General features: G+C 48.0%; 1 protein-coding gene across 8 annotated transcripts in view; it reads left to right on the forward strand.

Annotated features, from left to right (window-relative positions):
* The window catches only part of LOC127004201 (Ig-like and fibronectin type-III domain-containing protein 1), a 289,306-nt gene that overhangs the window by 231,581 nt on the left and 40,427 nt on the right, over positions 1-17,298 (forward strand). For 7 of the 8 annotated variants that reach the window (XM_050871723.1, XM_050871717.1, XM_050871715.1 and 4 more), the window contains 6 exons: positions 7,760-7,870; positions 10,504-10,698; positions 11,298-11,459; positions 13,044-13,179; positions 14,116-14,221; positions 14,976-15,193. In XM_050871723.1, coding sequence (XP_050727680.1) covers positions 7,760-7,870; positions 10,504-10,698; positions 11,298-11,459; positions 13,044-13,179; positions 14,116-14,221; positions 14,976-15,193 — 928 coding nt within the window. Of the gene's footprint in view, positions 1-7,756; positions 7,871-10,503; positions 10,699-11,297; positions 11,460-13,043; positions 13,180-14,115; positions 14,222-14,975; positions 15,194-17,298 lie in introns of all 8 variants that reach the window. The other variant, XM_050871721.1, reaches the window with a different exon arrangement.

A 17,298-nucleotide genomic window follows, 5' to 3' on the forward strand; every position in this document is an offset into this window, starting at 1 on the left:
GAACGAGGATAAAAGGGAACGTTAGAGGAGTGTGACGTGTGTGTGTGTGTGCGAGGACAGGACACACTGACCCAGAGAAAAGGAAAAGGTCCGAGCCAGCCATCCAGCCCAGCACCACCATTAGAGAAAATCGATACGGCTGCAGTTTTTGTATGATCCGTCAATTCCCGAACGAACGCCCTCCAGAAAAAGGAGTGAATAATGCTTCTTGTTTTTGTCAGCGTGAGTGTATGTGTGTGGGTGGGTGGTGGGGGGGTTGGGGGGGTGGACGAGTTACTGTATCCGTTTCTTGATTCTCGTTGCTTTCTCACGGATTAAATAGGCCAGGAGTATGTGTTATCTCCTCTTGGGTCACTGTTATACGCTATTCACTAAGTTAGCAGACGTAGCCTTATCTGAAGAGCTAAGAGAAACAACACTTTTCCGTATCGTTGTATGAGTCTGTGTGCAGGATGGCGAGTGGAAGCGTTATAAGGAGAAGGTGGAGGAGGAGGAGGAGGAGGAGTAACACAAGAAAGGAAGGGAGGATAAGGTACAAGGAGAGAAGTAGAGTAGAGCAGGATGGCGAGTGGAAGTGTTATAAGGAGGAGGAGGAGGAGGAGTAACACAAGAGAGGAAGGGAGGGTAAGGTACAAGGAGAGAGATAGAGTGCGTGCCAAAACTACGTGAGGGAAAACTGAGAGAAACCAGAGACTTGTTACAGAAATGAGAGCAAGAATAGCTGGACGTGAAATATATGAGAGAGGGGGATGGGAGTGACAACGCGTGATAGCAAAAAGGATAAAGAAATGAAGAAATAGGACTGTGGAAAGAAAGAACCTGATAGAGACAGAGACACAATTATGGAGAGAAAAAAAAGTGAGAAAGGATTAAAGGTGTGTATGAGATGAAGAGGAATAAAGGATAACTAAGAAAGGAGATTAAAAAGAAAATTGAGGAAGTTGTGTTGAGGCAAAGGACGGAAGTTGATGGAGGGGAATGGAAGAGGAAGAGAGAGAGAGAGAGAGAGAGAGAGAAAACATGAACAAGTCGAGTATTGTTGTGCCGTAAGTAAAAACGCAAATAAACAAGCAAGCAAGTAAAGGAAGGAAGGAAAATAAAACAAGACAATTTATTAAGAAGAGAATCGCATTAAGGACCGAGGGATTTCAGAGTGAAGGCGAGACTTAATTTGTATTTTTCGCTCATAATTTTTGCTGATGTGTTCTTTGTGTGCTCGGTAAATCATTCTTGGCACCCTGAGTTTGCTGCTTCTGGTCTTCTCTCCCTCTCCTCCTCCTCCTCCTCATCTTTTTTCCACTTCCTCTTTTCTCATCTCACGTCTCCGTCCTTATCTTGTACCAGCGGCAAAGATCTCCCGTGTTTGGTTGCCCGATAAAACTAGTCGGCTTATTAGAGAACAGGTTTTTGAATATCCTGTTTTATCAATGTTCGTTTGGTGTTCTCGTCCTCCTCCTCATCCTCCTCCTCCTCCTCATCCTCCTCATCCTCCTCCTCATCCTACTTCTCCTTGCTCCTCCTCCTCCTCCCATTATTGCTACTTCTCCTTTTCCTTCTCTTATTTCTACTCCTCCTCCTCCAAATTTTCCTTCTGCGCTATGAAACACACACACACACACACACACACACACACACACACACACACACACATACATACATACATACATACACACACATGCACGACTCAACGCACCATCTCCCTGATCAAAACTGTGTAACTCTCTCTATCTATATCTATCTATCTATCTATCTATCCATCCATCCATCTATCTATCTCTCATTCCCACTCCCATTCCGCTCCTCATCTTACCCTCGAGGCTGACACTTTGCCGAGGAGGAGCAGGTCGAGGAATAGAAAGGATCGAGGAGGCGCCTTGGTAATATATCCTGCAATCCTCCGCCTTGTCCTTGAGCACCCTGCAGGACGCGCCGTTTGGACCCGTCTTGAACGTCGGAGCGCCACTGCCCTGCCCTCTGGTGGCCCATCCTCGCCCCTGCCTGCCCTTTAATCACTGCGGCAAAGCGTCCATGGCTGCTGCAGGATGGCGAGTGGAAGTGTTATGAGGAAGAGGAGGAGGAGGAGGAAGCGGAGGGGAAAGAGGAAGAGGAGGAAGGTGGATAAGCGTCGATTTCGTCATCTCTCCCTCCTCCTTCTCCTCCTCCTGTTATTTATTTTTTTTTACTTTCCTCACCTCTCCTGTTTCCTTTTTCCTTCTCTTCTTCCTCTTTGTCTTCTTTTCCCTCTTCTCCTTCTTCTCCTTCTCCTTTATGCCCTTCATTTATCCTCACCCAGCTCCTTCTCCTCCTTCTCCTCCTCCTTCCTCACTTCCTTCTTCTCCTCCTTTTACTTTCCTCTTCCTCTTCTACCCCTCCTCCTCCTTCTCCTCCTCCTCCGGTTCCGCCTGAGTAATTGGTCCTTTTCCCTCGTCGCCTCATAAATTGTATTCACCGTGAAGATCTGTGTTTGATGTTGTTGGCTTAGTCCGCTCAAAGTAAACAGCCGCTATTTATGCTGGAGCGGGGGGGCGGGGATCTCAGGCTGCCGCGACCCTGCTTCCTCCTCCTGCTGGTGGTGGTGGTGATGGTGGTGGTGGTGATGCTGTTGGTGGTGTTGAAAAGTGGACGAACTCGCTGATCTGATGGTGGTGCTGATGATTGACAATGGTTGGGATTGCGGGCACTGGATTTCTTTTTTTTTTTTTTTTTTTGTTGTTGTTGTTGTTGTTTATTTTTTACGGAAGCTATGATTGTGTGGCAGGAGTCAAATGAATAAGGTAAACGTGCGATTATCTTGGCCTATGTATAGATTGGTGCTGATTGAATGTGTATGTTATGCGTTTTATACATCATTCTTACTTCTCTCTTGTAATCTTGTAATCTTGTAGCGGGCTTTTTTTTCATTATTGTTTTCTTTTTTTTTACGCCCTTGAACTGTCTCCTCTGTTGTAAAAAAAAAAATCGTTTATGCTCCCGATATATTTCTGTCTAATCTTTTTTTGTATAAGCTATTTGAACTAGCCCACCTCTCCCTCTCTCTCTTTTGTTTCCTATTGCTTTCTTCTCCCTCACGTACCAAACATCGCAGGGATTCGAACGCGGGTCATCTACATCTGAGTCGCCGTCTGTGCCGCTCTGTCTGTCCCCGGGGTGTTACGCGGATCCTTTGTACCCGATAAATGTGTCACTGCCTCTTGTCCTCGTAGCCGGAATGTCGGAGCTCAAACACGACGCAGCCCATGCAAGTATTCCTCGTTGACCTTGTTCGCCTCGAGTACCGATATAGACAAGGGTTTCGATGCTCTGTGATATTTCCTCCGGCCATTTCAGCAAGACAAGCTCCTCAGGCCCAGGCGTTTCGATATATGTTATTTAGGAGTGGTTATGTCTTTCCTTACCACCGTTATCCCGTCGCCAGGCATCCCAGTCGATCCTTGTCCGTGCTTCACTGGGTCCAATAACATGCGGAAGTGGCGGTGTAAGGTGAGGCAGGGATCCGGTGGCATAGCTGCTGGAATCGCGCAAGGGGAGCAGAGAGTGGAGGGAGGAGACGAGCGACCTCGGACGGGCGTTTATGTATAACTACGAGAACTGCCTGAAGACCTCGCAGGCTAGACAGCAGTGACGGCCAACGGTAGGATCCAGCACCGGGGGAAGAAGACAAAGAGACTGCCAACACTGTCTGAGGACCTCGGAGGCTAGGCAGCGGTGACGGCCAGCAATCACATTCACCGCCGGAGGAAGAGAAAGACAAAGAGAGAGAGAATATGAAAGTGAGGAACAGCAATCCCACCTCATCATCAGGACACTTATCCAGGGCTGTCATAGTTGAGGTGGAAACATTAGAGCGAAAATGGAGTATACTTAAGTTGGCTTCCATACACCAAAGAAGAGCTGGGAAGACACGTGACTCGCTTCCCTGACATCTAGTAGACACACCTCAAGGTCTTGGTGCTCACGAAGTCGACAGGTAGAGAGTAAGAGAGCACCAAGCACCAAGTTATTAAGGAAAGACAAAAAAACGGAGGATCAGAATGGATGGAACCGAGGATTGAATCGCATTTATATACTTAATCGTTTCGGGGCTTACACACACACTCATCTGATAAGGCTTTAGTAGAGGTTGTGGGTGATTCCAAGGGTAGTTTTATGAGCTTAGTGACAGTTTGACAAGTCTTTTCTGTACCGTGAATGTGAAAACCACGCATGAGAACCCGACTAATCTTTGTGGCCTCTGAAAATATTTGTCTTGAGAGCCGAAAGCGTCTAATCACACACACACACACACACACACATACACACACACACACGAGTCGAATCAGATCTCCCAGGGCAGTAACAGTAGCAGAGACGGGAAGGGTAACTTTTGTGTGTGTATGTGTGTGTGTGTGTATGCATGTATTTAGCGCAGAACAAAGCATATCCCTCCCTCCCTCCCCTCCCCTGCCTCTGTGTAGCGGCAGGAAGGCAAGTAATCCGGTCTCTGTTTGGGCTCAGCCGCGTGAAGGGCGCTGGAGGAGGGTTGGAATTTTTATAGTGATGTGATATTTGCGCTGGGCCCACGCGAGAGAGAGAGAGAGAGAGAGTAAACAAGAGGAACGTAAATGGAAAACAGATTGGAGGAGGATGGAAAAGAAGAAAGATAGATAGGAAGAGAAGAAGAGAGATGCAAAGAGGAAAATAAACACGGATGGAGGAAATAAGGTACAGATAGAGGAAAAATAGAAAGGAAAACAAGGAAAGGAAAGGGGAAACAAATGAGAGAGAGAGAGAGAGAGAGAGAGAGAGAGAGAGAGAGAGAGAAACTAAGCATCCAGAAAGCGGAAAGTGCAACAGCTGGCGTGTGAAGCCGCGGGGACCCAGGGGAAGGCAGCGAGGGCCCGGGCGGGAGTGGCGGGAAGGATGCCGTGAAATATTCTCTTCCCCGGCGCTTGAGTGGGCAGAGAGCGGCCAGTAAAAGGCGCAATGTTCCCCGTCTCTGCACCATTACGGAATAGTCGCTTTATACGCCTGAATGCCGCGGACGCTCTCTGTTTAGGGACGCTTTTTAGAACTCCTGCGTGTGGAATTGGATTGTTACTTAGTGGTGTAGTGAAATGTGGAGTGGAGCGGCGTAGGTTATTTTGCCTGATGTTGACGGTCGTAGGTGTTCGTTGTGATTGGTGAGATGGATGGATGATGAGAGGATGAGGAAATGAGAGATGGTGGAGGAAGCAAAGACAGGGAGAAGAGTATATAAAGAGTAGAAGTCGAATAGAATGATAAAGAGATGTAGTAGATGAAGAAGAGGAGGAGGAGGAGGAAGAGAAGTCGGAGGAGGAGGAGGAAAATCGCGAATCTTCTTATAAGCTTAGGCGCCGGAAGAAGAGAGTAACTGGCAAATGACCTTTAGGAAGACTGTCATTCATCTTTTTCTTCTTCCGCTCCTCTCTCTCACTTGTCTAAGGAGGACGAGGAGAACATATGATTTGCTTCGCGTCCTCCTCTTCTTTCTTCTCTTCTCCTCATCTTCCTCCTTCTCTTATTCGTTGTCTTCACTCCTTTTTTTTTACCTTCCCCTCCATTCCTCTCCTCTCCTCCTCCTCCTCCTCATCATCATCATCATCATCATTATTATTATTATTATCATCAATATCATCATCAGAAACTAATTTAGCTTGTTTAGAAATGGCCATCGAACAGACAATTTCCAAAGCAGGTAACCTCTACAAGTAAACAAGCTTTCTATTGCCTTTTCTTTTGTTTTTGTTATCATATGTTTCCGCCTCGTTCCTCTGTTCCGCACGCCACTGAAGTCTCTGACGAATAGATTAATTAAATTACTAGAGTTGGGAGCCTCGTTATTACCCGACCGGCTCTCTGCTGCCTGCTCCTCCATGTTTCCGTATTTCCGTGTTGCCTCATCTTTCCCTCGTCCTCCGCCTCTTTTTCTCTCCTCTTCTCCGACTTCGTCTCATATTTGATTCAGTGTTGGGTGTCCCAGTTTCCTCTCCGCCCCCCCCACCCCCACCCCCCGAACCCCTTCCCATCCCTCCCCGCCCCGCCCCGCCCCGCCCCGCCCCGCCCCGCCCTGCTCCGCCTCGATATCTTCCCCTAACAGCGGCGTCCGTCACTGTCGCAGGAAATGTCTGGGTCGTTTGAGAGTTCTGCCTTCGCCTCTCTGTTCCTGAAGGGCAATTCCGCTAATGTGGTTTTCGATGATTCAAAGTGCTACGGCGGCAACGATAGAGAGGAGGGAGGGAAGGAGGGAGAGAGAGCAAGGGAAGGAAAGGAGCGTGTGCTTGTTGCTTTTGGTCGAGAGGAGACGTGCTACACGAGGCGTATAACTGTTAAACATTTTTCCTTGCTGTGTTTCCGTGTGTGTGTGTGTGTGTGTGTGTGTGTGTGTGTGTGTGTTGTGGGCTGCAGAAGAGACATGGCGACCTCTTGAACTTGTGAGTTTTCAATTGTCAAAAAAAAATTCTCCTATCGCCGAGTGGCGGAAGAATACCCACGTGCTGCCCGGCCTTTAATCAACCCTAAATATAAATGATTTCGGTCAAAAGCACCGGGGGACAGCATGTCCCATTGGCCCAAGGAAGATTTTTTTTTTCTTATCAGCCACTTTAAATAAAATTTTCCCGCACCAGTAACGGGCCAGGGCCAGCTACGAGGCCCCTCGAGAGAGCCTACTGGCACAATAGGCTGTTAATTAATATAATTAGCACCATCGTCTACCGGCCGGAGTGTGTTTGCGTCATGTCCCACGAATCATCAGCTCCAAATATGATCCTCGGCAGCCACTGAGACATTATGATAGAAATTTATGCTCAGAGGTGACTCGACGTTCCCTTGTCAACTTAATTCAGCGCCTGAGGCAGGTCTTGCTCTGCTAATCAAGCTGCATCTTGTGCACAGTCGGTTGTCCCTCGATCACTCGCTATCCAGAGCCTCGCGAGTTTCCCTGCCTGGCTTAATGGAGAGAGGAAGAGGCCTCGGGGGACGCGGAGGAATTGCTAATGGCCGATTCAAATTTAGATCCAGTCCCTCGTTGACAAGGGTCAGTCGCTTCTTGGGAAGTTCGGATGTGTGCCGGGCTGATCCTCGAGCGGGCGGCCTTGGGACCAGCACAAGCAGGCTCACGAGGATGGCGGAAGACACGGCAGGCACAGCTTCCGTCCTGCTGCCGCCGCCGCCGCCTACACTGCCTGACTCTCCGTGGCTGGGACTTGACGTTTTTCTTTTTCGGGAGGCAAGTAGTTTTTCACCAGGAATAGCGGCCAGGTTGTGCGTCTCTGACAGAACAGGACGGTGCCTTATTACCCTTGAAACAACGTCTGCCGCCACGGTCACAGAGTTTTCCGCGCCGCTGCGAGGCTGGGAAGTTTATGAGCCACGGGCTTCTCACACAGGTTTTTTCGCACAGTTTCTATCAGGCGCACGGCTGGAGCTTTCTCATTACTTTTCTGCTTATATTACACACTTAGTTATTTATTTACGTATAATCATCTACGTTTTTCTCTACATATCGACTTATCTATCTACCTGTCTATCTATCTATCAATCTATCTATCTATATTTATACAAACATACATATAATGTTAAACGCATGTAGATGAATAATATTTTTTGTATTTATGCAAGGAACGTGAAAAGTGAATAAAGAGGTCTAGTCATCACCATCACCACCACCACCATCTACCCCCACCACCACCACCACCACCACCTACCCACCCCGCCCCGCCCGCCACTCTACATGCTCGTCTCCCACTCTCCCCAGCAGGTGGCGACGTGTGGGTCCTCGTCATCAAGAACGCCAAGACGTCGGACGCGGGCATCTACGTGTGTGAGATCAACACCAGCCCGCGCCTCGCCTCCATCTACGTGGTCAGCGGTGAGTGCGTGTGTGTGTGTGTGTGGGGGGGGGGGGGGGAGTATTAGTGAGTGACGCACGCTCTCGCCCCGGATTATATTGCCGAGGGGCGTGGATAATCCCTCATCAGCGCGGGCGTGCATGTCGAGGGGAATTATTCAGCTGCAACATCACGGGACCTCCGACGCCCGCGCCCTGTATCACGACTGGCCCCGCTGCCCCGACACGCGCCTACCAGCCCTGTGCATCTATCTTTCGCCCGCCCGCTTCTTCACGCCCGGCCCCGCTTCCCCCACATGCGCCTACCAGCTTTGTGCATCTATCCAAGAAGTCTTCAGTGCCGCCTTCACGCCCGTCGCTACTTATTAGGGGATGATCTGTTTAGTATTTTCATCAGCAGGAGGAGGCAAACCAAGGGCAAAACAAAACTATAAAAAATTCTCTCGAAAACTCCCGCAATAAAAGTTGATAGAGGAAGACGGCGGAAAAAAAATATTGCTTGTCACTATAAAGGTGTCTTGATATTCCCATCTTGAAAGAGTTTAAGTCATAGGAAGGTGAAAATACAAACGAAGAGGTGGTTTTGTTTTTTCTTTTTTCTATCATTTGGCGGCGCTGAAAGTCTCGCCACTCCACGAAATTTGGCTGTAAAGATTTCTTGATACTTCCCTCCTGCAAGATTTCAAGTCATAGGAAGGTGAAAACACAAACGCAGAGGTGGTTTTCTTTTTTCTTTTTCTATCATTTGGCGGCGCTGAAAGCCTCTCCACGCCCCCACGAAACTGTCTCCCCACGCCACGAAACTCACTGAGGTACAAGTTTTGGTGGCGCGCCTTTTAATATTTACTTTTACTTCTTGTTAGTTCTTCGTTAAGTCGTCAACTGTCCAACTTTATTAACTTTTTCCGCCTTTACCGACGTCCTACTCTTCATGCCCTCTGCTCCTTTTAACTTTCCACTCCCTTACATTTCACTCGTCGCCTCCTTAGTGCTCCCTCGTGCTTCTTTACCTTTTCATTCTCTGCTCCGCCACTTCCACCTTTGCTCTTTTACTCCTTTTTTTCTTTGTTTTTCTTTCCGTCTGCGTCTACCTTCCTCCGCCTGTTTCCTTGCCTCCTACTCCTTCCATTTAAGTCATCTTACTGCTCCCATGTGCTTATTTACTTCCCATTCTCTGCTTCGCCACATCCACCTTTGCCCTTTAACTCCTTTTTTTCTTTATTTTTCTTTCCGTCTGCGTCTACCTTCCTTCGCCTGTTTCCTCACTTCCTACTCCTTCCATTTAATTCATCTTGCTGCTCCCATGTGCTTCTTCGCTTCTCATTCTCTGCTTCGGGACTTCCCCCTCCTTTCTTTTACTCCTTGCGTCCATCTTTCTTCCCCGTTCCCTTTCCTCCTATTCCTGACATTTAACTCATCTCCTTACTGCTCCCTTTTGCCTCCTTACTCATTTTCTGCTTCGCCATTTCCACCTTCTTCTTTTTCTTACTCCCTGCGTCCACCTCTCTTTCGTTTCCTTTATCTCCTACTCCTTGACTCCTTACTTCTTCCTCTGTGCTGATTAACTTTTCACTCCCTACTCCGTTATTTTCTCCACTTGGTTCCTGTACTCCTGAGCCCTTATTTTTCCTTTCCCTTCCTTTCTTTTCCTGTTCTTTTCTCGCTGTCTCTCCCTCGGCCTGGTTTTAATACACCTTACTTTCCCTTTCCGAACTTTTACTTTTCTTTCCCCTTCCTTTCTTTTCCTTCTCTTTTCTCTCTGTCTCTCCCTAGACCTGGTTCCTCTACACCTTACTTTCCCTTTCCGAACTCTCACTTTTTCTTTCCCTTCCTTTCTTTTCCTATTCTTTTCTCTCTGTCTCTCCCTCGGCCTGATTTCAATACACCTTACTTTCCCTTTCCGATCTCTTACTTTTCCTTTCTCTTCCTTTCTTTTCCTATTCTTTTCTCTCTGTCTCTCCCTCTACCTGGTTCCTCTACACCTTACTTTCCCTTTCCGAACCTTCACTTTTCATCTCCTCTCCCTCCTTCCCCTACTCTTCCCTCACTGCCTCTCTCCCTCGACGCTGCTCTCCCCTCCACAGCCTCTGCTTGCTCACTGATCCCCCACCTCTCCCTTTGTACGTATTTCCCTTTCATTTCCTGCGCCGTCACTTCCTCCTCCTCCTCCTCTCTCCCTCTCGTGCCAAACTCCTCCTCCTCCTCCTCCTCCTCCTCCTCCTTGTTCACACCTTCCTTTGTTTTCACTTTTCGCTTTCACTTTTATCTTTTTCTCTTTTATTTCCTTCTCGCCTTTCTGATTTTTTTTTATCATTCGTCGACAACCTGTATAGACAGTTTTCTTCTTTTGTTCCCGACTTTTTTCTAATTTTTCGCCCCTTAGACTTTTTTTTATTTCTTACCCTTTTTTTTTCTTCTCATTCGACAAACTCCTTTTCTGCCCTTTTATTCCCTGTTCATTCATTCATTCATTCCCTACTCCTTCAGCAACCTTTTCTCCACACAATTACTCTTTTTTTCTTTCATTTTTTACTCCTCTCTAATTTCTTCTCTCACTCGACAACCTTTTCCCCACACAGTTATTTGTTCTTCTTTCATTTCTTTCTCCTCTCTAATTTCTTCTCTCACTCGACAACCTTTTTTCCTCCCCGCAGTCACCTCGGCCAACGCCTCGACGACCCAGGTGGCTCTCCGGTCGACGCACAACTACACGGATTGCTGCATGAAGAACGGCGTCAACCAGCAGTGCCTCGGCTTCTGCTCCATTCACAACATCGTGGAGGGCAAGACGGGCATCGAACCGGAGGCGTGCGAGACCTTCTTCCCCCATATCGTCAAGTGCATGGCGGGTGAGTCTGAACGTCTTTTTGTTGTTGTTGTTTATTTGTGTGTTTGTTTGGGTGGTTCTTGAGGCTCGTCCAGTTTGGTTTCATGTTCTTTGAGTCTGTACTTTAGTGTATATTTATTTGTTGCTGGGTTTCTATCGACGCATATCTCCATGTCTTCTAATTATCTCTACTGCTTTGTATTCATTATTTTAGTTTGTTCAGGTTTCCCCTCCTCCCATTTTCCTTTTTTTCCCTCTTTCTCTCCCTCTCCTCATTATTTTCCTCCTCCTTCCCTTCATTCCTTCCCTTTCTTCCTCTTTTACTCTATCCCCTCTCCTTCCCTGCCTCACTTCCTTCTCTTCTCCCTCATTCCTTCCTACTCATTCCTCTACTCCTTCCCCATTCCATCCGTATCCTCATTTCTCCTCTCCTTCCCCTTTCCCTACCTTTCCTTCTCTCTCATTCCCTCCCTTACCTTGCACCTTTCCTCCTCTCTCATTCTGTCCCTCTCCTCCTTTCCTCCATCCTCCGTCATGTCTTTCTCTCCCTCCTCTCTCCCTCATTCTGTCCTTCTCCTTCCTCCATCCTCACTCATTCCCCCTTCTCCTCTACCCCACCAGACATGCGGAACCACGTGCCTTGCTGCGAGAGACAACACGTGCCCGACATCTGCCAGGACCTGTGCCGCGGGGAGTACACGATGCAGGAGGACCGGATACAGTCGCACTTCTCCTGCACCGCCTACACGGAAGCCACGCTCATGTGCATCTCCCAGGGCATAGGTGAGCCGTGTGCCGCATGGACAAGCGCGGGGAACATGTAGCCGCAGCTTTAATTGTTTGATTATTCGATTATATATTTATTAATGTATTGTAATGGATTCATCCGCGCACTATTTATCGGGTGACGTGCGTGCGTGCTGTGGTGATAGCGAGGGAGGGAGTGGTGGGTGTTGCTTTGTCGGCGCGCCAGATGTTGTTTTATTGCTTCTTTGTGTTGGTGTTTTCAGATGCTCCCGCCTCTTACAATAATAAATTCCCAAGGCCAAGAAGGAGACTAATCGGCTTCTCATGTGTTTGTTTTTCGCGTTCATGATGCAGAAGGAGGGTCAGACTAACACCAGGGTCATACAACTATCCCTGGAAAGGCCCACGACTCGTACGAAAGCCTTGTCAATTGTGTGTGCTCAGGTGCAGAAAAGCTTCTAATTTGACTCTTTGCTGGGTAATCTTAGACGCTTCCACCTCTCACACCAACCATTTCCAAAGTCCAAAAAGGAGATCAATCGGGTTCTAATGAGTGTTTTCTTAGACTCATTAAACCGTCCGCTGCGATTGGCACGGATTTGGCTTTCACTGGTAGCCTGGTAACATATACTCCCGGGTCTTTCTCTGTCTCTGTGGTGGATATTGGAGTATTTCCCATGTGGTATTGGTATGCTGGATATCCCCTCCCAAGGTGCAGGACTTTACATTTTTCTTTATAGAATTGTAGCAGCCACTTTTTGTTCCACTCCTGTAGCTTGGTGATGTCTTCTTGGAGGATATCCGCCGTCAAGGGGTTAAGTTTAGAGTCATACAGGTACCCTTGGAGATACCCACGACTCCTATGAAAGTCTTGTCAATTGTGTGTGGTTGGGCGCCGAAATGTTTAAGAATATGATCCTTTGTGTCCTCTTGCCCCGCTGGCCTCCCACGCGGCGCCGCACCCCTCAGCCGCCGCCCCGACGCGTGTGTGGGTTGGCTAATTGTGTTTGCCGCCTCTGGATTGGCGTTAATGGTTGTTTACTCTTTTGGTGTTGTGAATCGTGCGCCGTGTTTCATTGCGTTCACAGGCGCCGCTTGATCTATTCCGCGGACCAAGGCTGGGAGCTGGTACTGCGTGCAGATGTGGGTGTGGGTGTGGGTGGGTGTTGATGGCATTTTAGTGCGTGTGTGTGTGTGTGTGTGTGTGTGTGTGTGTGTGTGTATGTGTGTGTGTGTGTATGGAAAATATTTATGCACTCGGTTAGCTTTGTTGTGGGAAGAGAGAGAGAGAGAGAGAGAGAGAGAGAGAGAGAGAGAGAGAGAGAGAGAGAGAGAGAGAGAGAGAGAGAGAGAGACGGTCAAATAAAGCGGAGAAACTATATAAAAAAAAACATTCAAACAAAAGAAAGAAAGGATACGGGGAAAAGCTAACACCCTCTTTTGTTTCCTAGCGGGATCTTTTGTCTATATTTTCCTCTTTACAAAATCTACCACCCACACTTTTTTTTTTTTTTTTTTTTTCACCTTGAGACGCCCCTTTCCAAAAAACTACCCACTACCCACCCAACCATCACCCACCCGCCCACCAGCCTTCACTCCTCACTCTTCCCCCCGCCGCAGAAATCATCCCGTCGGCGCCGCGCTCGCCCAGTGTGGAGGTGCTGGGGCCCTCGTCCGTCCAGGTGAGGTGGGAGCCGCCGGAGAGTGGCACCCCGGAGCCCGAACACTACCTCATCAACGTGACCACCCTCACCAGGTACGGGGGGGAGGAGGGGAGAGAGAGAGAGAGAGAGAGAGAGAGAGAGAGAGAGAGAGAGAGAGAGAGATGAATTGATAAATAAAGAGGTATATTGATAGATTGGCAGATATATAAATGAATTGATAGACAGACAGACAGACAAAAAAAGAGAGGGATAAAAAAAGAGAGAGGTGAATAGTTAAATAAATAGGCATATTGGTAGACTGGCAAATATATGAATAAATAGATAGATAGATATATAGACACACACACGAGAGATTGAGAGACGCAGAGAGAGAGAGAGAGAGAGAGAGAGAGAGAGAGAGTTTTGCTTAATCATAACCTTAATTCATAGTCAAGGGAGCAGAGTCAGCCGGGCACGTAATAGATACATTCACCCAGAAGCTGCTACTCCATCGGTTCTCGCGTGCGGATGGAGCGGCGGAGGGATGCTAATTTAATATATTGAATGGATAATGAGGTGTATTCAGGACCCCGGCGTGAGGGAGGAATTCATGGGTTTTACCGCCTGGGACTGCTCACCTCATTTCCCTTGCAGCTACGTTATTCCATTGCTTACCTGATTAATCGCACGCTTCTTTATGCTCGTCTCTCGCTGTTTTCTCACATGTTCCTCACTCACGCGCCTCTTATGCCCGTCCACCTTCCTCTCTGACTCCACAAACTTGAACTCTTCCTTGATATCTTTCCACTATGTCTTCCTTCCATCCTCATCCATTACTGACGCCTCTATCTTCCTACATCTTTTCGCGCCCCCAATTTTCGTCCACCTTCCTCCCAGACTCCACAATCTTGAACCCTTCCTTGATATCTCTTCACAACTATGTCTTCCATCCTCCCTCATGCATTACTGACGCCCCCCCCCCCCCCCGTCTCTTCACCTTACTCCCTGACGCCACACATTTGAACCCTTCCTTGCCCTCTCTCCCCCAGGTTCGATCCCCCCGTAGACGTGAGTGGCGACGCTTCTGGTGACGGCGAGAGCGGAGGAGACGACATGAGCGGCCAAGTCTTCCTGCCCAAGCGCCTGCAAGTGAGGGTAAGGCGGTGTTGTTTTGCTTTCGTTTCCCCTTTGATATAGAAAGAGAAAAGAAAATGGCCAGTGGAATATTGTCATGTCAGTATCGGGTTTTTATATGTTCAAAAAAGTGACTATTTTTTCCACAAAGCTAATTTTTTTCGTAGTACAGAAGCGTTCACTTCCCCCCACGTTGTTTTGTTGTGTGTGTGTGTGTGTTTTTCTTTTCCGCCTAAGTGTAGTGGAAAAGTCTGTTCGTTTCTGGACGGTTTCCATCTCCCCTTCACATCCATCTCTTCCTTTTATCGCCACGTGCGCCGCCTATTTATTTCCCACGGGTGATTTTTTTTTATTTCCCCCACCCTTCAAAAGTTTCAGCTTGAGGGGACTCCTAAAGAAAGGGAAAAATATCTGACGGCTTTTTTTCTCCCCCTCCCCTGCCTCGCCCCACGCCACGCTCCTCACTTTCCTCCCCCACACTCCCCTTACACAAACACCTTCGCTGCCCTACTCCCCTCACACCCGTCACTCCCCTCACTATCCTATCACCTCTGCCACTCTCACTCCCCTTCTCCCTTCACCCCCTTCACTCCTCTCACCCCCTTACTCCCCAAACACCCCCCTACCTTTAATCCCCTTCTCCCCCTTCCACACCCGTCCCCCCCCTCACTATCCTATCACCCCCACCACTCCCCCTGAACACACCCTCCATCTTCACTCCCCTACTCCCTCTCCCCGTCCCCCCCCCCATTACACCCGTCACTCCGTCCTGCAGGTGGTGTCGACGCAGAGCCAGGTAGTACTCAACAACCTGTCGCCCATGACGTGGTACGAGGTGTCCGTGGTGTCGGTGAACGTCCACGGGACCTCCCTGCCCAGCTACACTCTGCGCGTCCTGACCCACCCCCGCGGCCACAACAAGACGGCCGTGGTGCATCCCGAGCTTCCCGACGTGGTGGGCTGCTGCTCCGACAAGGGCGTCAAGCACATCAGGTGGGGCGCTGCAGGGGAGGAAGGGGACTTACTTGGGGGGGAGGGGGAGTGATGACTGGTGTGGAATGATGACTGACAGAGAAGAAAGAGGAAGAGGACTGAAAACTGATTGGCATATACCCTTGATTATAAAAAAAAAAAAAAAAAAAAAAAAAAAGATTGGCAGAGGAGGAGTTTTAACTGGTTGTAGAGGGAGGAGGAGGAGGAGAAGGACTGACGAGTGACTGGCAGGGAAGGAGTTTTGACTGGTGTGGGAGGATATTTTAACTGGTATGATTGATAAACTGACTGATTAACTGACTGGTTGACTGTAGCCATAAACAAATGAGGAGGAGGAGGAGGAGGTCGTAGAAAGGAGATGCTAATAGAAGAAAAAGAAGGAAAGAATAGGAAGAGAAAAACGAAAAGGAGGAGGAGGAGAAGGCCGTAGAAAGGAGATGTTAATAGAAGAAAAAGAAGGAAAGAATAGGAAGAGAAAAACGAAGAGGAGGAGGAGGAGAAGGTCGTAGAAAGGAGATGCTAATAGAAGAAAAAGAAGGAAAGAATAGGAAGAGAAAAACGAAGAGGAGGAGGAGGAGGGGAAGCACAGGAAGAGCATGAAAGTAATAAATAACTTTTAGGACACAAAGCTGGCCAATTAGTCTGACATTCAAAATATTGTTGCAGTAAAAACAGCGGCCGGAATGAGGACGAAGTGGCGCAACTATTATAAAGAGGAGAGACGGGAGTGATACATGTAGTGGCGGAAGTGGAAGCAGTAAAAGTAATAGCTGTAGTAGTAGTAGTAGTAGTAGTAGTAGTAGTAGTAGTAATACAAGATGAAAGTGATGGTAATAGTAGTAGTGGTTGATATTGTTGCTGTTGTTATTGCTGCTGTTGTGATAGTATTAGTAAAAGTAACAGTAGTAGTGGTAGGAGGGAGAGGAAGTGGAGGAGAAACCGGAGGAAGAGGAGGAGGAGGAAGTGGAGTAGAAGGCGGAGGAGGAGGAGGCTGCAGTGGAGAAGAAATAACAGGAGCAGCGGTGGCGGCGGCGGCGGCAATATGTAAATGAAAAAAGAACGATTAGTGGGAATCATAACCCGAATATCCCCCTGAACGGCCGGGCGAATAAAGGAAGAAGCTGCCGGCGGCCGTGAAGAGGCGGGAGGCAGCCGTCTGGCGCGCCTCGGCTACACAATCAGACGCAGTATTTCAGCGGCGAGACAAAGGCAGGGAAGCCGCGGTGTCGTGGCGGGAATCTGGCTCCCTACCTCCCGTAGCCTTCCCTCTAGAGCGCAAAGGATAAACGCTCATACTTTTATGGCAAAGGAGACAGACCAAGCAAGAGATGGGAAAGAAAACTGCCGGAAACAAATGTGGATTCTCAAAACTAAAGATTGTGGGAAATGTACAAAGCAGAGTATTAAAGACCATGCCCCGCCAGATGGAAAATGTTGAGGTTAAACGAATGGTTTGGTGATCATTGTGTGGAAGCCAGAGAAAAGAGAGGCCCAGTATGGACTAATTATGGAATACACGCCAGCGACACGCCTGAGAGGTCCTGGAAAGTGGTACTGGCCGGTGTTTTGCAGGATTCAGTGTCAGCAGTAATCATGTTTCAGGGTAATGTAAACTGTTTAAATTTTATATCGGAAAAAGTTTTGTTGACTGTTGTTGCTGAAATACAAATAATAATGAAAAATGAGAACTTGTGTAAGGCTTTACAAAATTATATGAAACGTTATGAATATAACCATACATGGGAGATGGAATTCAATGCAGAAATATATCAAATAGTAAAATTTTAAAAAATCAATAGTTAATTATCTAACAAGAAGAAACATTTAGGAATAGTTATCATTCACAGACTTTCACCAGAAGGCAACACAAACATGTAAGACAAGTAAGGAATATGTAAAGCCTGTTGGCGAACATGAGAGTAGCCTTTGCACACGTCGATGAGGAAGTGGTGGAGAACATAATTACATAATGCATGAGACCAGCACTCCAGTATGCAGCAGTACCAGGGACCCGCACTTCAGTATGCAGCAGTACCAGGGACCAGCACTTCAGTATGCAGCAGTACCAGGGACCCGCACTTCAGTATGCAGCAGTACCAGGGACC

The sequence above is a fragment of the Eriocheir sinensis genome, chromosome 27 (assembly GCF_024679095.1).
Source record: "Eriocheir sinensis breed Jianghai 21 chromosome 27, ASM2467909v1, whole genome shotgun sequence".
NCBI lineage: Eukaryota > Metazoa > Arthropoda > Malacostraca > Decapoda > Varunidae > Eriocheir > Eriocheir sinensis.